Raw genomic sequence first — 19,330 nt, 5'->3', positions numbered from 1 at the left:
AAAAAATTCTATTTATGGTTTAGAACTGCTAATGAACTGAGCGAATTGAAATTTTTATGTTTGATCTCTCTACTCATCTTTGTTTGCTAGAATATACTAGCGGAAAGTTTGGTTTGAGCTCATCATTATGTATTTAATTAATTTGTCTAAAAATTGGAATTAAATATAAAAATATAATATATATATATATGTGTGTTTATTAAATTTAAAACTGTTGATTTATTTTTTTAACAAATACATAGTAAGTTAAATCAAGCGAGCTTTTAGTGAGTTTTCAAATGAATTGAACTCAACTAAATTCACGAATAATTTATTTATTTTACTTGATTTTGTTATTTAAATAAGTAAGTAAGAAAAATATATATATATATATATATTATTAAGAAATACATCCAAATAATAAAAAAATTATATCGACACTGAAAATAAACACAGCCTTGTGACTCGATTTTGGAGGATTTGTTGGATTCAAATTTGACAAGTTCTTGAGGGTACAAAAGCACATCACGTATGAGAGAGAGAGAGAGAGAGCCAAAATGAAAGAAAATTAGATTACTGTCTGCATCATCTCATCGGTCTGTATACAAACAAACTCAGTGACTGCAAATATCTATAAACAAATTATACCTCTACTCCAATTGAATTGAATCCGTGTTGATCGCTCTACGTCTTCGCCTCTTAATGTTTAAAATCCGTGCTTACAGCGGGGGATGGTCCTCCGATTGGTTCCGGGGTGGCATTGGCTTCCAACCCGGTTTTTCGTCCCAATATATGTCGTAATATATGTGTCCCGGAGTAGCTGTTTCGACGCAACACCATATTCCCGTGTAGTGCTTTACGCGTCTCCTAAATCTTTCTTCTCTAGTCTAGACATTGCATATGTAGTTTTGAGAAGAAAAAGTCGAAAACATGTATGTGAAGTCGAAAGGGTCGAGAAAAGGCAGCTTACCTTTTCGGAGAATCCTAAGAATGCATCTTGCATTGAGGAGAATTGGATGACTTTGACATCCTTGAAGGATGAGAATGTGGTCTTCAACTGTTTGGAAACGACGAAATCGATCAATAAGTATGTCCTAAATCTTGCATATATATATACTCTCTCATGTAAAAGTATGTCTATTTGACCGGACATGGATTTTAAGAAAAATAGGTAAAAATAAAAAAAAAAAATTTATGATAAAAAAAGTATAAAAAATAATATTTTTTACTAGAAATAAAAACAATAATAAGTTTGGATGACAACCTGAAGAAAAAAAAAAAAAAAAAAAATTACGAATAAGTTTGGACGAGGGAGTATTACTTTTGAGTTTATTTAGATTTTTTTACTATATAGTTCTATCGTTTCTAATAGAAATATACTCATTTTCCATTAAAATAAAAAATAAAACATTATGTTCAACTTCTATTTCACCTATAAAAAAAAACAACAAAAATATAGAATGAATGACCAAATCACAACTATAGGCTCAATGTATTAACTATTAAGCTGTAACTTCTGATAAAATGCAACGAGTAAATGACTTTTGAAAAAAGATTACATTACCGTTTCTTCTGTACTCCGTTTAGGAAACTTCAGGCTTTTCACTTGGTTTGTGATGTTTGAAACTTCACAACCAGGCGAGCCTTCGCGACAGAGATGGACGTCAAGCCAAGAATCCTTCACCTGAAGTAAATAGAACAATTTAAGCTAGGGGTTAAAAGAATTATGCAATTTTGGTTCCATTTAGAGTGAGATACAAACCTTCCCGGGCATGCGTGGATTGTCAAACAGAGAATATTCCCTAAACCTGATTCCGGGACCGAATTCCTCCTCTGGTAACTTTTTCAGCATCACATTGATCTGCATTGTGTGCATTTGACGATATATAGTCAGTCCTAAAAACCAAAAACAAATAAAAACTGAGCATCGCTTATTGCAACTAGTCTACCGAATCTTTCTTGAAATAAATCAAGAAATACCAATATTAGGAAAGACAACTCCCTATCTTAACACAAATAAGGATCACTTATTGCTGGTGTCTGGTAATACATAACTTGGTTGGATACAAGTTTGTCGCGACCCAAGAACAGAAAATGATGTAAACACAATTTTGTGACTTTGCTTAATTTTGTGCCACCAAATAAATGGATCCAAATATTACCCTCTTTTTTAAAATCTTTGTTATATTGATTTGATATCAGTGCAGTTCTATGACAGCTGATGTTACCTCAAAAACATGATCCAAAGGGCATATGAAAGGCTGCCTGGTCAAAGACCCCTGCAAAACCCCAGGATGTCCGAACCACAGTCTATCCAACCTGCACCATAGTGGAGGCATTACCTAAAATCACAAACAAAGATCACAACATGAACTCCAAACAAACAGATGTAAGAGACTAGATGAGCTCGATAAGGGTATCAATTTTTTTGAAAATACATCAAAGCTCCTGTACAAAAGATCTCATTTAACAATAGAAACTTATATGTGGTGACAAAGTGACTATTATCCACCAGGAGTAGTTAGAAATATAAATATCATCATCCATGCATAAATGCAAATCGTAGCAATGAAATTACATTTATTCAGTAATTTGAATTGGAATTGTGATCGGCGACTTGAAAATTACTCACTTAAGATTAAGATATCGAAGAACAGTACAAGGTTAAGGTAGAAATGATCCTTACCAATGTACGATTCAGCAATGAAGCAATGGCAAATGCAGTTCGTATCTGTTTAATCTGAATACCATGGTTTGTAGTTAGCAAATACATGTATGATGAAAAATCACATGACAAAAATATATATGCACAACCACATACTTGGTAATTCATAGCAGCAAAGTGTGATTCCACATTATGCGTTCCATCTAATAATAATCTCTTTGGAATATTAGGTTTAAATGTCAGAAATCCTCCTGCAAAAAGATTGTCAACCACAATCAGAAATCAATTAGTTATCTTGATAAGCAGAAACAGAGGCAATCAGTTAAAGAAATAAATAATAATAATAATAATAATAACAACAACAAATCAGAGAGATTATAAGAAACATTCTCTTAGTTATTAAAGACATGAAGTGGAGATGAAAAAGAAAAAAAGGAGAGACCTTCTGGATCATAATATTCTGGTGGATCAAAGAAAACCATAGCCTCACGCAACCGATGTCTTTTTCCGTCAGTACCAGCATACTGAAATGTGGTATGCACAGCATAGGGCTCCAGTCTAAGCTGTTGGTACATGGCCTGGCAAAAAGAATTCTTATCAAATACCTATGTAGGTTTAGTTAATAAGCTTTCCTTTGCAGAATTACAAAACTTGTTTCGGTCAAGAACAAGGCTGTATAACTAAACTAGCAAATCTGACTCTTAAAAAGATTTAATATTGAACCAGGGCATACGACAGACACAAAAATAAGGAGACAAAAGAAACCTGCACAAAGTAGGTGTGTCCACTGCAAAAAATGCTTGCTGGAAGAAGGCCAATTTTAAGAGTTCCATCATAGGCATACACAAGTCCACTGTCTTCATCAACAGGTGGGCCCAGCTGCCTGTGAACAAGCTCATTGAAACCATTTTGATCCCATATCTTATCATCATCCAGAAGCATTTTCTTCCATTCTTTTGCTAATTTCATCGAGGCCTCAGTTGGCCGCCAGTGAAAAATTCCAATGTTGTAAGCAGCACCAGCTGTTCAAAGTGGCAAAAAACAGGGGCTGACACACTAATGAAGGCAAATATACAAACCTAAAAATTATAGTGGGAAGATTGGTATTTGACTGTAGTTAAGGCATCTTATCAAACACAGGGAGAACAAGTGAATTAAGAAAGTGTATTAGATTCTTTGTTGGATATGTCTATGTTCATTAACATGTTAATCTCTTTGATTGAGAACTGAAAGGAAGAATAATCTGTATGAACAGAAGGGAATTTATATATTTCCAATACAAACCACATGAATATATATAAGTCAACATATGCGCGATTACATCATCAACATATATAAGCACCTTATATTAGTTTAATACGGCTAAAATCAAAATGTCGTATAGGGTAATGTATTTTTAAAAATGTTATCTTGACTAAAGTATTAAGTGGCATATGTGTATAGCACTATTGTCTCCTATTGTTTATTAAATACATATGTTCAGAAAAATCAATAATAGGAAACAATTAATGAATGTCAACAATGGCAGAAATCAATCTCTAAACACACTTCCTTCCAACCCAAACTCATCCATGTAAAAAATTCTATGCTGAATGCTATTAGGACCACTACTTGGGTTTATTGTCAACTGATGCAAGACATTACGACTTTTCAATTATTGGAAACCCCAACAAAGATTTGCAGGACAGTTTTCTTTAAATTTGAAAAGGGAAAAAGGAGATCTACAGAACCAAATATTTTCTGAGGATGTTTTACCTTGTCTCCAGTCATCCAATCGGTCATCAACTACAGTTGGTGAAACTTGATCAGTGGAAGTCAACACATCAGCTTCAGGAAAGCGAGCAAGATAAGGAAGGGGGTTCTGTGCAAGAGTAGTTGCACAACGTTATAAATTCAGCAGCAACAAACCTGGGCCTACTTCTTTACTATGTTGCAAGAGGAGAATTAGGAATTAGTATGTCTGCTCATGGTGATTTTCGTTTTGGTTTTTTAAAATGATGAGTCAAACATGAGAGTTAAAAAACACAGCAACAGCAGCTTGTGCCAATGTTCACTGCCGCAAGTGAAAATATATATAGTCTCCAGCAAGCAATTGTAATTCCAAAACACATCATTATGGCCAAGAATTTTACACATGCCACAGCACATACTACCAAGTGAAAACTTCAAATTCAAATTTTGATGTGAATGCCAAGAACACAAAATTCATGGTTGTAGCTCATGCAAGCAACGGAATATGTGCCCTTGCTTTCATTCTGACAAATATAAGTAAACTAAATGCAGCTTGAAAACACCAATATCAGGTTATATTTTTACGAACCCCAATATTTCACACAGCTTGAGAATCAACACAGTGCATTCTACGTATGAGAGTTCAGAGCAACCAAATGTCTAAGCATTAACCCACATCACCGAGTCAAAACCTAAAGGTTCAAAAGAATCTATTACTGTAAACTCCAGCAAACACAATCTCATTTGTTTTCACAGAGAGCCAATATTTACTACAACGAATATGTATTTCAAAGTGGAAATACAAACAGACTGGACATGTAGAATCAACCATGGGGATAATGTGTTAGAGAATCATAGCAACTAAGAGTTCACAAATGAAGAATACCTTCAACCAGACCATGTCGGTGTCGCACATCAGCAATTCAAACCCAAAAGGTAAGAAAGAATCTATCAAGATAACTTTCTCTCTGCCCATCTTGTGAAATGTTGGCGAGCCCCAACCAACGTCTATAGTGCTCATATGACTACCCATGTCAAAAACTGGAATACCTTTCCAGTAGAGAGCCTCCAACAATTTTGTGTCCATTGCACCTGTGAACAAAACTCACTTATTAGAAAACAAAACAGTTCCATAGAAAAAATCCTTTTCACATAAGCTGAGAACTCACCAACAAGAAGATTATCAACACTCATATCCGTCAAGTGTTTAACCCAAGTCAGTATGAAATCCATGAAAGCAAAGTTACCAAATGTCACAATTATGACATTGTCCTTCACTCTTTGCTGAACCAGTTCTTTTGTCAATCGAAAGTTCTCCAAAGGAGGCAGTTTTGATCCAGAAGGTGCCTTCCAAATAGGATCCAGAACCTTTCTTTCCAATTCAGTCGACGGATCTGGCACTCCACCCCTCACTACTTGCTGGCTATAATTAGATGTTCGGCTGATTGTTGGCGAACTTAGTTCTACCATATACATTAAATAAAACAAAATAAATTAAAATCATAGAGTAAACACAAGATTCATGGCATAAAATGCGATCATTCATAGCTCTGAAATGCACAAAAACAGTTTTTTAAAAAAAGGGATAGTACTGGCAATTGAAATCTAACTAATGAATAAACACAAAACATGCAACAAAAGAAACCGAAATGCGGAAAGTGATATGATCGAGATTCTAATGCGAGCTTCAAACATTACACCAAATTTAAAAGCCTCAAATCGATGTGCCAACCACTTTACATATAACCAAATCTCACATTCAGCAAGTACTGAAAAGAAGTATACTTACTTTCACAGTAAAAACAGAAGAACCGATTCCACAACAAACACAGTGCACTAAATTGAAGAATGAAGAACTTCACTCACCTTTACGGCCATCTCCGGAGGCAAATGTCACCGAAGACCACGGAGAAGACAAAAAATTCGAACTGGAGAAAACCGCGGAAAATACGTAAAACGAAGACACCAAAATCCCGATAATCACAGTGGCGTAGATGGTCACGAACAATGGCCTGGAATTCGCCGCCTCCTTCAACGAATTACTCCAAGCCATTTCTTCCTAAACAATCCAAATCCTCCAACTACCCACACAATATATATACACACAAACACACAGCCGCAACGTCAATTAATTTACGAACATGAACAAATCCTAATTGAAAATCCTCCTCCTCGAGCTCATGGCGGCTACCTCTCTCAACAGCCCCATGAAATCCGGTGGCAACTCAAAGCAGGATCATAATACACATCCAGAAACAGAGTAGTTGATGTCTAGATTAGCAGCAGTTGTTGGACTCCATGACAGATTAAATGAATATTCCTCTTTTTAATACTACATCAAATCCACCCTTATGCATATGCCATTGTACCTTCATACCTCCCAAAGGTTAAAATTGTCCAAAAAGTACAGCACATCAAAATCTGATATGGGCCGTACTGTGGGCTAAAAGCCCAATTTCAGGCCCATTTGAAAAGTCAACTCTCTCTTAGCTGTCAATTAAAAGTTTCCACTTAATTAATTAATTTTATTACATTATTTTATTGCCGGAAGAAATAATGCACTGAGAGTGGGTAGCCATTTTATTTTTTATTTTTTATTTTTAATTTTGCAGAGCAGGTAATAATTTACTATTTATTTACTAATTGCAAATTTATTTCAATTTGATTGGTGAGATTTTAAATTAATGATTTTAGTCAATCAATCTTTGTAATAAGTCAATAAATAAGCCTTTAGAAATATAGGGTATGTTTGTTCGTGTTTTATTTATTGTGTTTATATTGCATACAATATTTTTTATAAAAAATAATTAATTATTTTGATTCAAAATATTATACTATGTATTATCCCCCTTTATTTGTTTTTTTTTTAAAAAAAATAAAATTAAATGCAACAATTTATTTGTGGTACGTTGAAAAGGACAATTAATTAAAGTTACGAGTGTAAAGTTGAATAATTTCATTTAAACGCTGGCTAAAGAAGTTAGGCCTAATTTAAATTTGCAAGTCCAATCCTTACCCATAAAGTCTTAATTAATAAAAAATAATTCCAAGTGGCAAGATTTAGATATCAATTAAGAAGTTGACAAAATGAGTTACATATTCCATTCCACATAAGAATAATAATAATAATAATTTCCATAGATATACTTTTCTTTAGCCCAACATGGCTCAAATTGGAATGGGCCCAAATCATGTAACAAAGAGGTACAATCTTCGTCTCAAATCTTTTATTATTATAGTAATTTTAAATATTTTTAAACTTTTTATAACTTTTCTGTATACTTAATTTTTGTTCTTTCTCTTTAAATATGACTTATAAAAAAAATTAATCGAAGAGTTATTAATGCTACTTCTATCCCAGTCACATTTATTTTTTTTTAAGTACTATATTTGAATATTAATTATTATATCAAAATATAGTATAAATTAAAGGATTTTTATCAACGTTTTTTATAATATTAATATAAGAATATTTGTAAAAAAAATTATATAAATATAAAAATATTTTTAAAATTAAGTATAACGAGGTCTTATAATATCATTACTTTATATTGTGTTAATATATATATATAATTAATTTCAAACCGTGTATGTAAGGGAACGCTAAGCATCAACCTAATGACACATCACCCATCAGTCACGACAAATTCCATAATCCAATTTTATTTTTTATTTTTTATTTTTTTTTAAAAAAAAAACACAATAATCATAATTTGGCAAGAAAAGGACAGAACTAAGACCCTTAATTCATTACACACATAAAAACCCTACAAAATGGAATTTAAACAGACACATCGAAAACCTCCAAATCAATGAATCTTGATGATCCATATCATTATTATCGATCCATGGAGGGGTCATATCATTTCTCATCATATCAATCACCACCGATCTCACAAGAACAAGAAGAACAATTAATATCAATAATTAATAGTAATTAATAATCATTAATGTGGCTCATAGGTAATTTGTCCACGTCAAGTACGAGGACATACATTATCATAGGGGCCATCGCGTTCCTCATTATCCTCACCATCTGTTTAAGAAAATGGGCTCTTCATTTAAATAAACAGAAGAAACCCGACGCGCCACCGCAGCCGGCAGACACCGCCGCCGCCGGAGGATGTGCAATTCGGACATATTCTCTGGAGGAGCTGAAAATAGTGACGGCGGATTTCAGTGTACGGATTGGCGTCGGGGCGACGTCGTACGTGTACCTGGCGGAGCTGGGCGGCGGCAGAAGGGGCGCCGTGAAACGCGTTATGGAGGCGCGTGGCGGCACGCAGAAGATATTCCTGGACGAGGTTTCGGTGCTATTAAGGATATCACATTCCAACGTTGTCGCCTTGCTCGGATTCTGCCTGGATAAAGGTGATCTCGATCGCTATTTATAATTAGTGTAGCTCCTTAATAGCAACAAAAGTTTCAATTTTCTTTTCTAATGAAATTATACATCTTCTTTTATTTTTTTTTTACTAGAAAAAGTAGAAAATATTCAATGTACACTCCGAGTTAAGCTTTTCTTGCTCAACAAAATTATATTCATTTGATATTTATTTATTTTATAAATAATATTATACCAAATACTATTTTTTTTATTTTTTTAAAATTAAAAATAAAAAATCATGTCTAAACAGAGCCTAAAATTGTCCAAAAATCTGAACATATGTTTAGATAAAGAAAATAATATACTTTCTTTCGTCCTATGTTAAACTTTTTATTTGTTATGTCCAAATTAAAATTTTTCATTTATTTTATAAAAGAATAATAATAACTTTCAATTAAATATCAAAATAATTCAATTTTTTACATTAATTTTCAAAGGTAAAATAAATATTGCGTTACTTTTTTATTATACTATAGTCTACGTATGTATAAAATACTAAGTTATTTTAATTTTGATGCAAAAATCAAATAAAAAATTTACTAGGGGAAGGAGGAAGTATATTTTATTTAATATTTCCTCAGTCCATTTAATAAGTTTACATTTTATCTTTTATATTATTGTATTTAATATTAAAAATATATTTATTTTTTTATACATTTTTATACTTTGGTTATTATATATGTATTATAAAATATTAATTATCATTTTTTAAATTTATATTACATTTTAATATAATAATTAATATTTAAATATCACAATAAAAAAAAAAAAAAACAAATTTATCTTTCAAAATGGAAGTATAATATATATTTGAGTTAAATAAAACTATATAGACATATTGATATGTTTCTTAAACTGAAATTAATTGTGATTTGTGATCTTATATTATGTAATGTGACTTTATTTTCTAATTTTCTATTATGTTAATATAATTTATGTCTTGTTTGTTTTTATTTATGGTATATTGTAATTGTATTGTAATATTAATGTAATTTATATTTTGTTTGTCTATATAATAGAGTATGTTTGTTTGATCTCTATGCTAATTAGTTGTACTATATAACACTGTCATGCAATTTATTACTGTCTGCATCCCACGTATCTTGTCTGCTACATTAGATACATTATTTTAGGAGAAGTGTAATTAGAAGATAATTAAAAATATATTAGTGAAAATAATTATTTTATAATATAAATAATTATAAATTAAGATTAAGATAACTAATTAGTTTAATTAAAATAAAAAATAAATTAAAAAAAATTTAAAATGAGATTAAAATATGTAATCATTTTCCAAAAAAGAAAAATAACATGTATGTGAAACGGACAAAAATAGTAAGGATATGATAAATGGGACGGAGAGAGTATTATTTTTTTTTCATATAATGTAAGACTTTGAATTTATTTTTTACAACAGGTGAACAGCTCCTGCTTCTAGAATACGTCCCGAACAAAACCCTCTTCGACCGGCTGCACACCCGGTCCGCCGCCGGCGGCGGCCGCCTTTCGTGGGCGGAGCGCCTCCGCGTGGCCCTCGACATCGCCTACGCCGTCGACTACCTCCACTCGGTGGCGGACCCGCCGATCATCCACCGCGACATCAAGTCGTCGAACGTCCTCCTCACCCACGACGGCCGCGCCAAGCTCGCCGACTTCGGCTTCTGCAAGCTCGGCGGCGCCGCCTCGGGCGACAAGTCCGCGCCGACTCCGATCGCCGTCAAGGGCTCGCTCGGCTACGTCGACATTAATTATCTAAACACGGGGATCGTCTCCACCAAGAGCGATGTCTACAGCTTTGGAGTTCTGCTCCTGGAGCTCGTCACGGGACTGAGGTCCCTTCAGGGGTCGTTTACCCTGCCGGAGTGGACGGAGGACCGCCGGAAAAGCGCCGACGTCGGCGTCGTCGCCGGAATGGTGGATCCGAATCTCGACGGCGACGTGGATTTGGAGCAGCTTAGGGTTTTGGTCGACGTCGCGAATTTGGCTTTGCTTTCGGATTCTGAGGCCAGGCCTGATATGGCGGAGATTGCTTATAGAATTTCCCAGTGCCTGGAAACTGATCCTGGCCGTCGCCATTGTCGTCTTCAACCAGAGCTCCCTGTTTAAAATTGTATACACATATGTGTATGTATATATGTAGATGTCGCGTTTTCCTGTATAGCGATTCTTTCTTGTATATAGAAAAGTCGTGTTTTCGAAAAAAATATGATGCTAATACTGTACATGTCAAAATTATCTCAGAAACAAGACAATTAGACAAAATTCTATATGAAATAATTGAAGCATCTTCGGGAAACCAACTCGATAATAAATGGGTTCAGATTTCACCCCTTTAAAAATTTCAACCCGAAATTGAATAATTGTTCCTTCGTTCGTTAACTAACTACTCATTTTTTCATTTCGGTTCATCTCATAACAAATCATTTATTTTCTTTTTTAGTAACGGTATTATTTACTTAATATTACAAATACATTTCTATTTACAATATATTACAAAAATATCATTACATTTATATTATACAATACTAATAATTACATTTATATCATACGATACTAATAAGATTACTTTAGTTTTTTTACTTTTATTTATACTGCATCTCAATGTAATACTAATATTTTTAAAACTTCCGTGAAAAAAACAAATGGATAGATAAATATGGGATAGGCAGAATGTTCTAGACTTTCTATTTTGTTTTGTAAAAAAACCTCAAATTAACACACACATATTTTTTCGAAAGCCCACACACTTATACTTACAGGTTTTACAGTGGGCTGGAAGCCCAAATTATGCCCTTTATACATTTATGGGCCATTGCTGTGTCAGCCCATTCCATGTAATTTATTATCAGGCCCATCATACTAAATCTCTATTTTTTACTATTATTTAATTGAATAATAATAATAATATGTAGGTCAAGAGGACAACCAGGAATCTTGATCTTTAATTTGGGATCACAGTGAAGACAGAATTAGTTAACCAAAATCATGTGTGCTTATTTGACTTTCATTGGTCATTCATCAATAATCTGAACTGATTAAAGCATTTTTTAATTAATTTTGACCAATGTAATTAATGAATGAGCCACGTCATGCATGTTTGACCAAATATATATTTTAATAATAATTTATTTAATCTAAGAACGACCCCTGGCAGTGCTAATGGTTGCCTCTTCTGCAATCTAACGTTGTTCATTAACAAAAATAAATTTATATTCAATTTAATTAGGATATCAATATGTGCTGTTTACACTGAGGTTATTTAAGTTCTGTAATTTTGAAAAATTAAAAATATTAATAATAATAATAATTTGATATTTAATATGATATTTTGCACAAAATAATATTGATGAATAATATCAAAATTTTTAAAAATATATATGTAAACAGAAACATAATTTTAAATTAAGTATATAAGTTCGCAATACCCTTACATTCATAATATTTTATTAAATACAAAAAAGTACCTTCTCAATTAATTATAATTTAAACACAATATTTTTTAATATTATACTAAAAGTAAATGTGAATATTTTGGGTGGACCATTGAAGTAAATAATTTGAGCTCAAACTCTTGAACAACATATTTTTAAATTAATTATTATTATTATTATTTTTTTTTTAAAAAAAAGAAGGAATTAAAAGCCACTGTCTTTAATTAAAAGTCAAAATGAATATTAAAGTAGATATCTAATCATGCAATTACTACAAAAGATGGCCAACTGGCGACTCTGTTGCCAAATTAATTTTTAAAAATTGGATTAAATAAAATAAATAAATAAATAAAAGTTTCCACGTCAGCATGTGGGAGGAAACATCGTATAAATGTACGTACTATGTACGTACTTACATGCATGAACCCGTACCTTAAAATAATAGGCACGTACGTGTCCGCAGCTGATTGCATGGAACCCGCATGCAATAAAGATTAAATACAGTATATATTATTTTATTTTTTAAAAAATTAAGAATATTGGCAGATGAGGCTGGGAATGACGTAATAATTTAATTTAACTTGATAAGATTATTTAATTGCACTGCAAACCAATTGTTTTAATAAATTAATTATTTAATTTAGATGTGTAGGGTAGGTTTAGAGTAGCATGGGACACGTAATACATGAAAATTGAAAACACAGCAACACATTATCTGTAAAGTAGAGCAATAATCACTTTGAATCAAAGTCATAATTTTACTTTATTATTTTAATGAATTGTATTATTTCCAAGTATGTGTAGACACGAAGGGCCCTCTCCTCGTAACAAGTCCATTTTTATAAAATTTAATTAAATAATATATATATATATATATATTAAGAGTAGCAATTGGATTTGATCAATATATATAATATGAATTATACGTGTCACGAAGACATATGTATATATATATATAGTTCAATGATATTAGGGATGTGTGTTTGGTTGATATTTGTTAGTAATATTTTTTTTTATTTATTTAAATAGTAGTTTATGTAATATTTTGTGAGATAAAATTTATATTTTAATAACGAAAATAAAAATTGAAGGTTGAATAGTAAAAGAAGTTGTTAAGCAAACAAAAACTTTGTTTACATAACATATTTTGGAATTTTGACACTTTTTTTAAAAAGATATTATATTAATTTTTATTTCCTATAAAAATATGATATCAAATAGTAACTTTTGAATATTTTCAAATTTTCAAAGTTCAAAAATTCCTAAAAATCTCTTCTAATGCATTTTAAAATTTTATGAGTTTTATATTAATAACTAGATAATCTATTTTATACTCAACAGTACAATATATATATAAATAAATATGTGTATTTATTTGTACATTCTTTCTGTAGATTATAATAAAATATTGTTTCTCGTTTACTTTTTACACAAAGTTTAATAAATATAATATTATAAGACTAAATTTTGTATGTAAATTTATTTTTTTGTCATTATATCGTACGTTTATATAAATATTTATAAATTTTGAAGGTATTTGTAATGTGTAAATGATTTACGATGATTAAAAAATATAAGTATATTTTATATTTGGACGACGGAAAATATCAAGAGAGTATGAAAGCGAGGAAAAATGAGAAGTTGGGAGTGACATCCACCCCACACATTACCCAACTTGCATTTTAATTTTTTTATTATTTTATATATGCAGAAACACACTTGCCTTTTCGGTTTAATTGCATAAAGGTTTGATTGAATTAAAAGCCTTTGCCGTCGTCTGTTCTGTCTCATTCCAAATTAAATTTATTTTATTTTATTTTATTATATATATATATATGAGTGTGTGTGACATATATATATATCAATTATTGTGGTTGTGACACTAGTCGATCAGGCCCATACTCGACATTGAAAATTAATAAGCCAATGTATGCATATGTGAGTATATATATATATATATTATTAAATGGATTGATTAAAAAGTGGTGGTGGTGGTGATGGTGGTTTTGCCTGGCACATAGTAATAGTGTTGGTGGATTTGGATTTATTGGCTATTTTATATAATAATCTTTTTAAGTATGTATATATATATATATATTGTGATGTGATGTGCCTGCCTTAAATATATGAATAATAATAATAATAGTAATATTATAAAAAGCCATACTGCTGTGCATGTCACATCAATTATGTATCTGCACTGCAGAACAGAATTCACAAACCACACAGACGTGCATGTACATATATATAAATATTTGTTTTAATTTGGGATGCACTAGTAGTGTTATTAATTCTTACTTAAATTGAAGTATAATATATATATATATATATATGTGTGTGTGTGCACACTGTATGTGAGAAATGGCATGGGCACTGGCCAGTAGTTTCCAGCACTACACTTTTTGGATGTAAGCTTAGCTGATCAATATTACTTCCAATCAACACATACTTTATATAAAGTATTTTGCCTTAAAATAAATACTAAAAAAGGATATTTGGTAATTGGTGGTGCATGTATATGTTTGTTTCAATAAGAACAAAACAAGTAGAAAAAAAAAAAGAAAGAAGATCCAAAAATATTGGGAACTGGTGAATGGGCCAAAATATCCAAAATTGGTTCTTACATATGAAAATCAATTCTCAGAAAATAAATAAATAAATAAAAAAATAAAAATTAGGAATGAGGGTTGCAATTTCCAATATATATTCTATTCCCTGCTATTCCATCCCTACACCTCATTAGTAGGTAATATAGCTGTAACCAAGTATGGGTTCTCTTGATTATTAAAACTTACAACTACAAACACAAAATAACAACAGCTCCATTATTAATAATTAATCTATTATTTATTTCCAAATAATACACATTGCTTCTACTCAACTGCCTTTTTGTCATATCAGACACACTCAACTGTTGAATGTATTAAACTATTGTTGACCAATTCAATAATCAAGTGTTTAATTTGACTTATATCTGATTAACACAAGCTTCAGATACAACCTCAAACAATTTTCCTTTTTTACAAATTTGAATTTCAGAATGTATAGATAAATTTAATTCAGAAAAAGTAATCCAGTAAATTTTCACATATAATCACTTTTTCTATCAATCATGACAAAATAATGAAAAGTTAAAATAGAAAAAATGATCAAACTCGTTTATAGAAAATAATTAAATAAAATTGAAAAACCGTGTGCGGCTAAGGAAGCTGTGAGTGACCAATAAAGACGTACCCTACCCTACACTCATTAAAGCATAAGTTGATAATGAATCCATAGCCAACCTATATTGACACTGAACATTCCCAACCAAGTATCAAAACATTATCCATTTTCAAAATTAGTTTAATTCTTGATGTTACATAGCTGAACACAGTATATGGAAAATATAAAAATAATACATTTGACTTATGAAATTATTAAAAATAACAATGACTTCCTTCTTAAATAAATACAAATATATAAAATAGCAACGAGTTATATATAGTAAAGGGATCAAAATCAATCCATGGATTGTATCATTTCATTTTCAGATTCAAATTTAGAATTCTTAGTTGAAAAGGTAGCCTTAAGGAACATGTCAAAACATTCAAATCAAGAAAAGCTCTAAATTCGGAACCCTGTCGAAAAATTGACATTTTTCTCAGATATATCTTCCACCCAAATTTATTTATGATCTTAATAATCACTTTGACACTATCAAGTCCATGCAATATTTAATTATTATTATCATTACTACTGCTTTATTTTATTTTATTTTATTTTTCCCTAATAATATTTAATCCATCACATTCACACAAACCAATAAGGAACTTACCCATTCTGTCCTCCCAAAGTATAATATTTATATTTTCTTGCAAGTTGGCAAAATATCATGAGAACCCACAAATAAAGTAAGTCCCATCAGATGTACGGAAGGCAAAATTCATCCCCTCTTGTGCCTCTTTCCAACCCTTTTTCCTTTGTTCTTGCCTTGACCAAAATGGTCCCTAATTCTTGGAACTCCATGGAGTCCAACTCCCTCACATAATCAACACCGTACACGGTGTGGGCTCATGACACAAACGGAGTTGATTGAACTGGGAGCTCAAGTCCAGGACCCCCCAAGAAGGAATGAAATAAGGACTGTTACCTTCATGACTCAACTAGATCAGTAACGGTCAACCCAAACCTCCCCACACGCCTTGCCCATTTCTGGGTGATTCTAGGGGGCACCATGGACCCCAGTGCCGGGTAGATCCACACCCTTTATTTCTGGGGGTCCTACAAATGAACGGTGTGGATCAGCTGGTGGTTTTATGGTTTAAGGACCCTCCAAGACTTCTCCCTGTTTTCCTAATGCTCGACTCATCAAACTTTTACTTGTCCTTGTCACGATCACAAACCCCACAACACTTGAGGGAGTACATACATACATATATATGTATGTATATGTATTCAAAACCTCTTCCTGTCTTCTGTTCTCAACCCATGAGCTGGAATGTTGATTCTGTGTGTGGAATTCAAGCTGTATTTGGGAGGGAGGGGGGGTACCCTACCCACCCTACCACCACCCCGCTCCCGCCCCCACCCCACCACATATCATACCTATATATACCCCTTCAACACCACTTCACTTCTTCAACCACGGAAAAGCTACATCTTGTCACTAACCAACTACACAGAATCAATCATCCCATCCATCATGGCATTCATCTCCCTGTGTTTCTTGTTATCAGCCATCATCACAATTCCCACATTCTTTCTGCTCAAATATCTCTCCTTCAAACAAGTGAAATTGCCACTCCCACCAGGCACCATGGGATGGCCTTACATTGGAGAAACCTTCCAACTCTACTCGCAAAATCCCAACACTTTCTTTGCCTCCAAAGTCAAAAGGTAAAAGTTAGTTATAACTTATAAGCAATCAAACAAATTCAATAAATATATGATGATATGATCTCTCCTTTCCTTTTCCTTTACCTAACAAAAGGGGCTTCTTGTCTCAATTCTAACAGGTATGGTTCGATATTCAAGACTCACATATTGGGATGCCGTTGTGTGATGATTTCCAGCCCCGAAGCAGCAAGACTTGTCCTGGTGTCCAAAGCCCATCTCTTCAAGCCTACATTCCCTGCTAGCAAAGAAAGGATGTTAGGCAAACAGGCCATATTCTTCCACCAAGGTGAATACCATGCCAAGCTTAGGAAGCTCGTGCTCAGAGCATTCATGCCGGACTCAATCAAGAGTATCGTGTCCGACATCGAATCAATAGCTGTTAACTCGCTACAATCCTGGGAAGGCAAATTGATCACCACTTACCAAGAAATGAAAACAGTAAGTTTACCTTCTATTGCTCAGAAACAGGGCAAACAGAGCACCCCTGTTTTTTGATATTGACACTAATTAGCTTCATTTTGGACTGTGCCTGCAGTATGCCTTCAATGTGGCATTACTTTCCATACTAGGAAAGGATGAAGTTCTGTACAGGGAGGACTTAAAGAGGTGCTATTACATTCTTGAAAAGGGGTACAATTCGATGCCGATCAACCTTCCCGGGACACTCTTCCACAAGGCCATGAAGGCGAGGAAGGAATTAGCACAAATCTTGGCCAAAATCTTGTCACTTAGAAGAGAAACAAAGCAAGACCACAACGACTTGCTGGGCTCATTCATGGGTGATGCAGAAGGTCTAACCGATGAGCAAATTGCAGACAACATTATTGGTGTGATTTTCGCTGCCCGCGACACCACAGCCAGTATCTTAACTTGGATTCTCAAGTACCTAGCTGAAAATCCAAGTATTCTGCAAACAGTCACTGTAAGTTTCGAAAATCTAATAAATTTAAAATCTCAACCTCTTTCTACTCAAAAGTGCAAATTCTGACCGGCTGAACCCTCACACACAGGAAGAGCAAGAGGCAATAATAAAGGACAAAGAACAGCGAGGTGAGGAGAAAGGTCTGAATTGGGCAGACGCAAAGAAGATGCCGATTACCACGAGGGTTATCAAAGAAACTCTCAGGGTTGCCTCAATCTTGTCCTTTACCTTCAGGGAAGCTGTTGAAGATGTCGAGTTTAATGGTGAGTTGAAAAAGTCAAAACTTAATATACTAAAAAAAAAAAAACAGAAAGAAAGAATTGCCGTTTTCCTTCCAAAGATGTTGTTTCTGATTTGTTTTATGATATTTAACAGGATATCTAATTCCAAAAGGGTGGAAAGTTTTACCTCTGTTCAGAAACATTCACCACAGCCCCGACAATTTCCCAGAGCCAGAGAAGTTTGATCCTTCAAGATTTGAGGCTGCACCAAAGCCCAATACATTCATGCCATTTGGCAATGGGATACACTCGTGCCCAGGGAATGAACTGGCCAAGCTGGAGATTTTGGTTCTATTACACCATCTAACCACAAAATACAAGTAAGTGAATTTAAAAAGACTAAAATATTTCCTTTATCAATGTATATTATTATTATTTTATTTTTGCCAGTTCCTAAAAATAGCTCCCACTTGTTCTTCCCCTGATCAGTTTCTGTTCCATTCCATAATGCAGGTGGTCTATGATGACCCCACAAAATGGGATCCAGTATGGACCCTTTCCTCTTCCCCAGAATGGATTGCCCATCAAAATCTACAGCAAGAAATAATATCCCAATTCATGTTTCCGAGCCTAACCCAAGTTTCCAACTATAGTACAGAGTACTATCCAAGAAACAATTGTTCATTTTCTTTTCATAAAGAACGATGGAAAATGAAACATCCAAAGTAATGGGGAAATTCAGAAGACACCCCCCCCACCCCCCCCCCCCCCCCCCCCACACAAGCACCAGAAGAAGATTTCTGGTTTACAACAGCAAGGGAAAGCCAATTGTACATAAGTTCGAAGAATTGCCTGAGAAAAGAGTATAGCCCACATATTCATTTTCTTTATTGGATGAGAAACTCAAGGATTAAAGGATAACAATTAAGCTAGCATGTAACTAGGCAATATTCTTTTTGTCCTATATGTTCTTTTTTCCTCGCTTCGGTTATTTTGGTACTTAATCTAACATGTAAAAAAGTCCGCAAGGCAAGGAATAATATAAGAAAATCGACCGACTTTCAGAGTAGGTAGATGTCACATATAGTTAATGCGTACAGGTTGCGTAATGACTTG

General features: G+C 33.1%; 3 protein-coding genes across 3 annotated transcripts; 2 read left to right on the top strand and 1 right to left on the bottom strand.

The window, feature by feature from the left end:
• Positions 1–437: 437 nt before the first annotated feature.
• On the bottom strand, positions 438–6,691 carry LOC127255540 (arabinosyltransferase XEG113-like). The gene is made up of 13 exons (XM_051281112.1): positions 6,242–6,691; positions 5,545–5,838; positions 5,262–5,467; positions 4,400–4,505; positions 3,410–3,666; positions 3,087–3,222; positions 2,801–2,895; positions 2,666–2,719; positions 2,208–2,321; positions 1,742–1,840; positions 1,544–1,663; positions 950–1,036; positions 438–866 (listed from the first exon to the last, which is right to left on the bottom strand). The coding sequence occupies exons 1-13, from the start codon at positions 6,426–6,428 to the stop codon at positions 699–701; spliced, it is 1,923 nt and encodes a 640-aa protein (XP_051137069.1). The 5' UTR covers positions 6,429–6,691; the 3' UTR covers positions 438–698.
• A 1,634-nt stretch (positions 6,692–8,325) lies between these two features.
• LOC127255912 (salt tolerance receptor-like cytoplasmic kinase 1) lies at positions 8,326–10,896 on the top strand. The gene is made up of 2 exons (XM_051281684.1): positions 8,326–8,746; positions 10,180–10,896. Exons 1-2 carry the CDS (start codon positions 8,326–8,328, stop codon positions 10,866–10,868), a joined length of 1,110 nt encoding a protein of 369 aa, XP_051137641.1. The 3' UTR covers positions 10,869–10,896.
• Positions 10,897–16,793: 5,897 nt separating this feature from the next.
• Positions 16,794–19,283, top strand: LOC127255844 (abscisic acid 8'-hydroxylase CYP707A2-like). The gene is made up of 6 exons (XM_051281595.1): positions 16,794–17,071; positions 17,191–17,509; positions 17,607–17,993; positions 18,082–18,256; positions 18,369–18,594; positions 18,728–19,283. The coding sequence occupies exons 1-6, from the start codon at positions 16,878–16,880 to the stop codon at positions 18,819–18,821; spliced, it is 1,395 nt and encodes a 464-aa protein (XP_051137552.1). The 5' UTR covers positions 16,794–16,877; the 3' UTR covers positions 18,822–19,283.
• The last annotated feature ends 47 nt before the right edge of the window (positions 19,284–19,330 follow it).

This window comes from Andrographis paniculata, unplaced genomic scaffold (genome assembly GCF_009805555.1).
Source record: "Andrographis paniculata isolate CXL003 unplaced genomic scaffold, ASM980555v1 Contig54END, whole genome shotgun sequence".
Lineage (NCBI taxonomy): Eukaryota > Viridiplantae > Streptophyta > Magnoliopsida > Lamiales > Acanthaceae > Andrographis > Andrographis paniculata.
The sequence above is the reverse complement of the archived record's forward strand: the minus strand, read 5'-3'. Positions and strand labels throughout refer to the sequence as shown.

Coding starts and splice junctions, on each gene's coding strand:
- LOC127255540 (XM_051281112.1), bottom strand. CDS start 6,428: ATGGCTTGGAGTAATTCGTTGAAGGAGGCGGCGAATTCCAGGCCATTG. Junction 5,839..6,241: donor CTCCGGAGATGGCCGTAAAG/GTGAGTGAAGTT, acceptor TGTATATGGTAG/AACTAAGTTCGCCAACAATC. Junction 2,896..3,086: donor AGAATATTATGATCCAGAAG/GTCTCTCCTTTT, acceptor ATCTTTTTGCAG/GAGGATTTCTGACATTTAAA.
- LOC127255912 (XM_051281684.1), top strand. CDS start 8,326: ATGTGGCTCATAGGTAATTTGTCCACGTCAAGTACGAGGACATACATT. Junction 8,747..10,179: donor CGGATTCTGCCTGGATAAAG/GTGATCTCGATC, acceptor TTTTTACAACAG/GTGAACAGCTCCTGCTTCTA.
- LOC127255844 (XM_051281595.1), top strand. CDS start 16,878: ATGGCATTCATCTCCCTGTGTTTCTTGTTATCAGCCATCATCACAATT. Junction 17,510..17,606: donor CTTACCAAGAAATGAAAACA/GTAAGTTTACCT, acceptor CTGTGCCTGCAG/TATGCCTTCAATGTGGCATT. Junction 18,595..18,727: donor CATCTAACCACAAAATACAA/GTAAGTGAATTT, acceptor TCCATAATGCAG/GTGGTCTATGATGACCCCAC.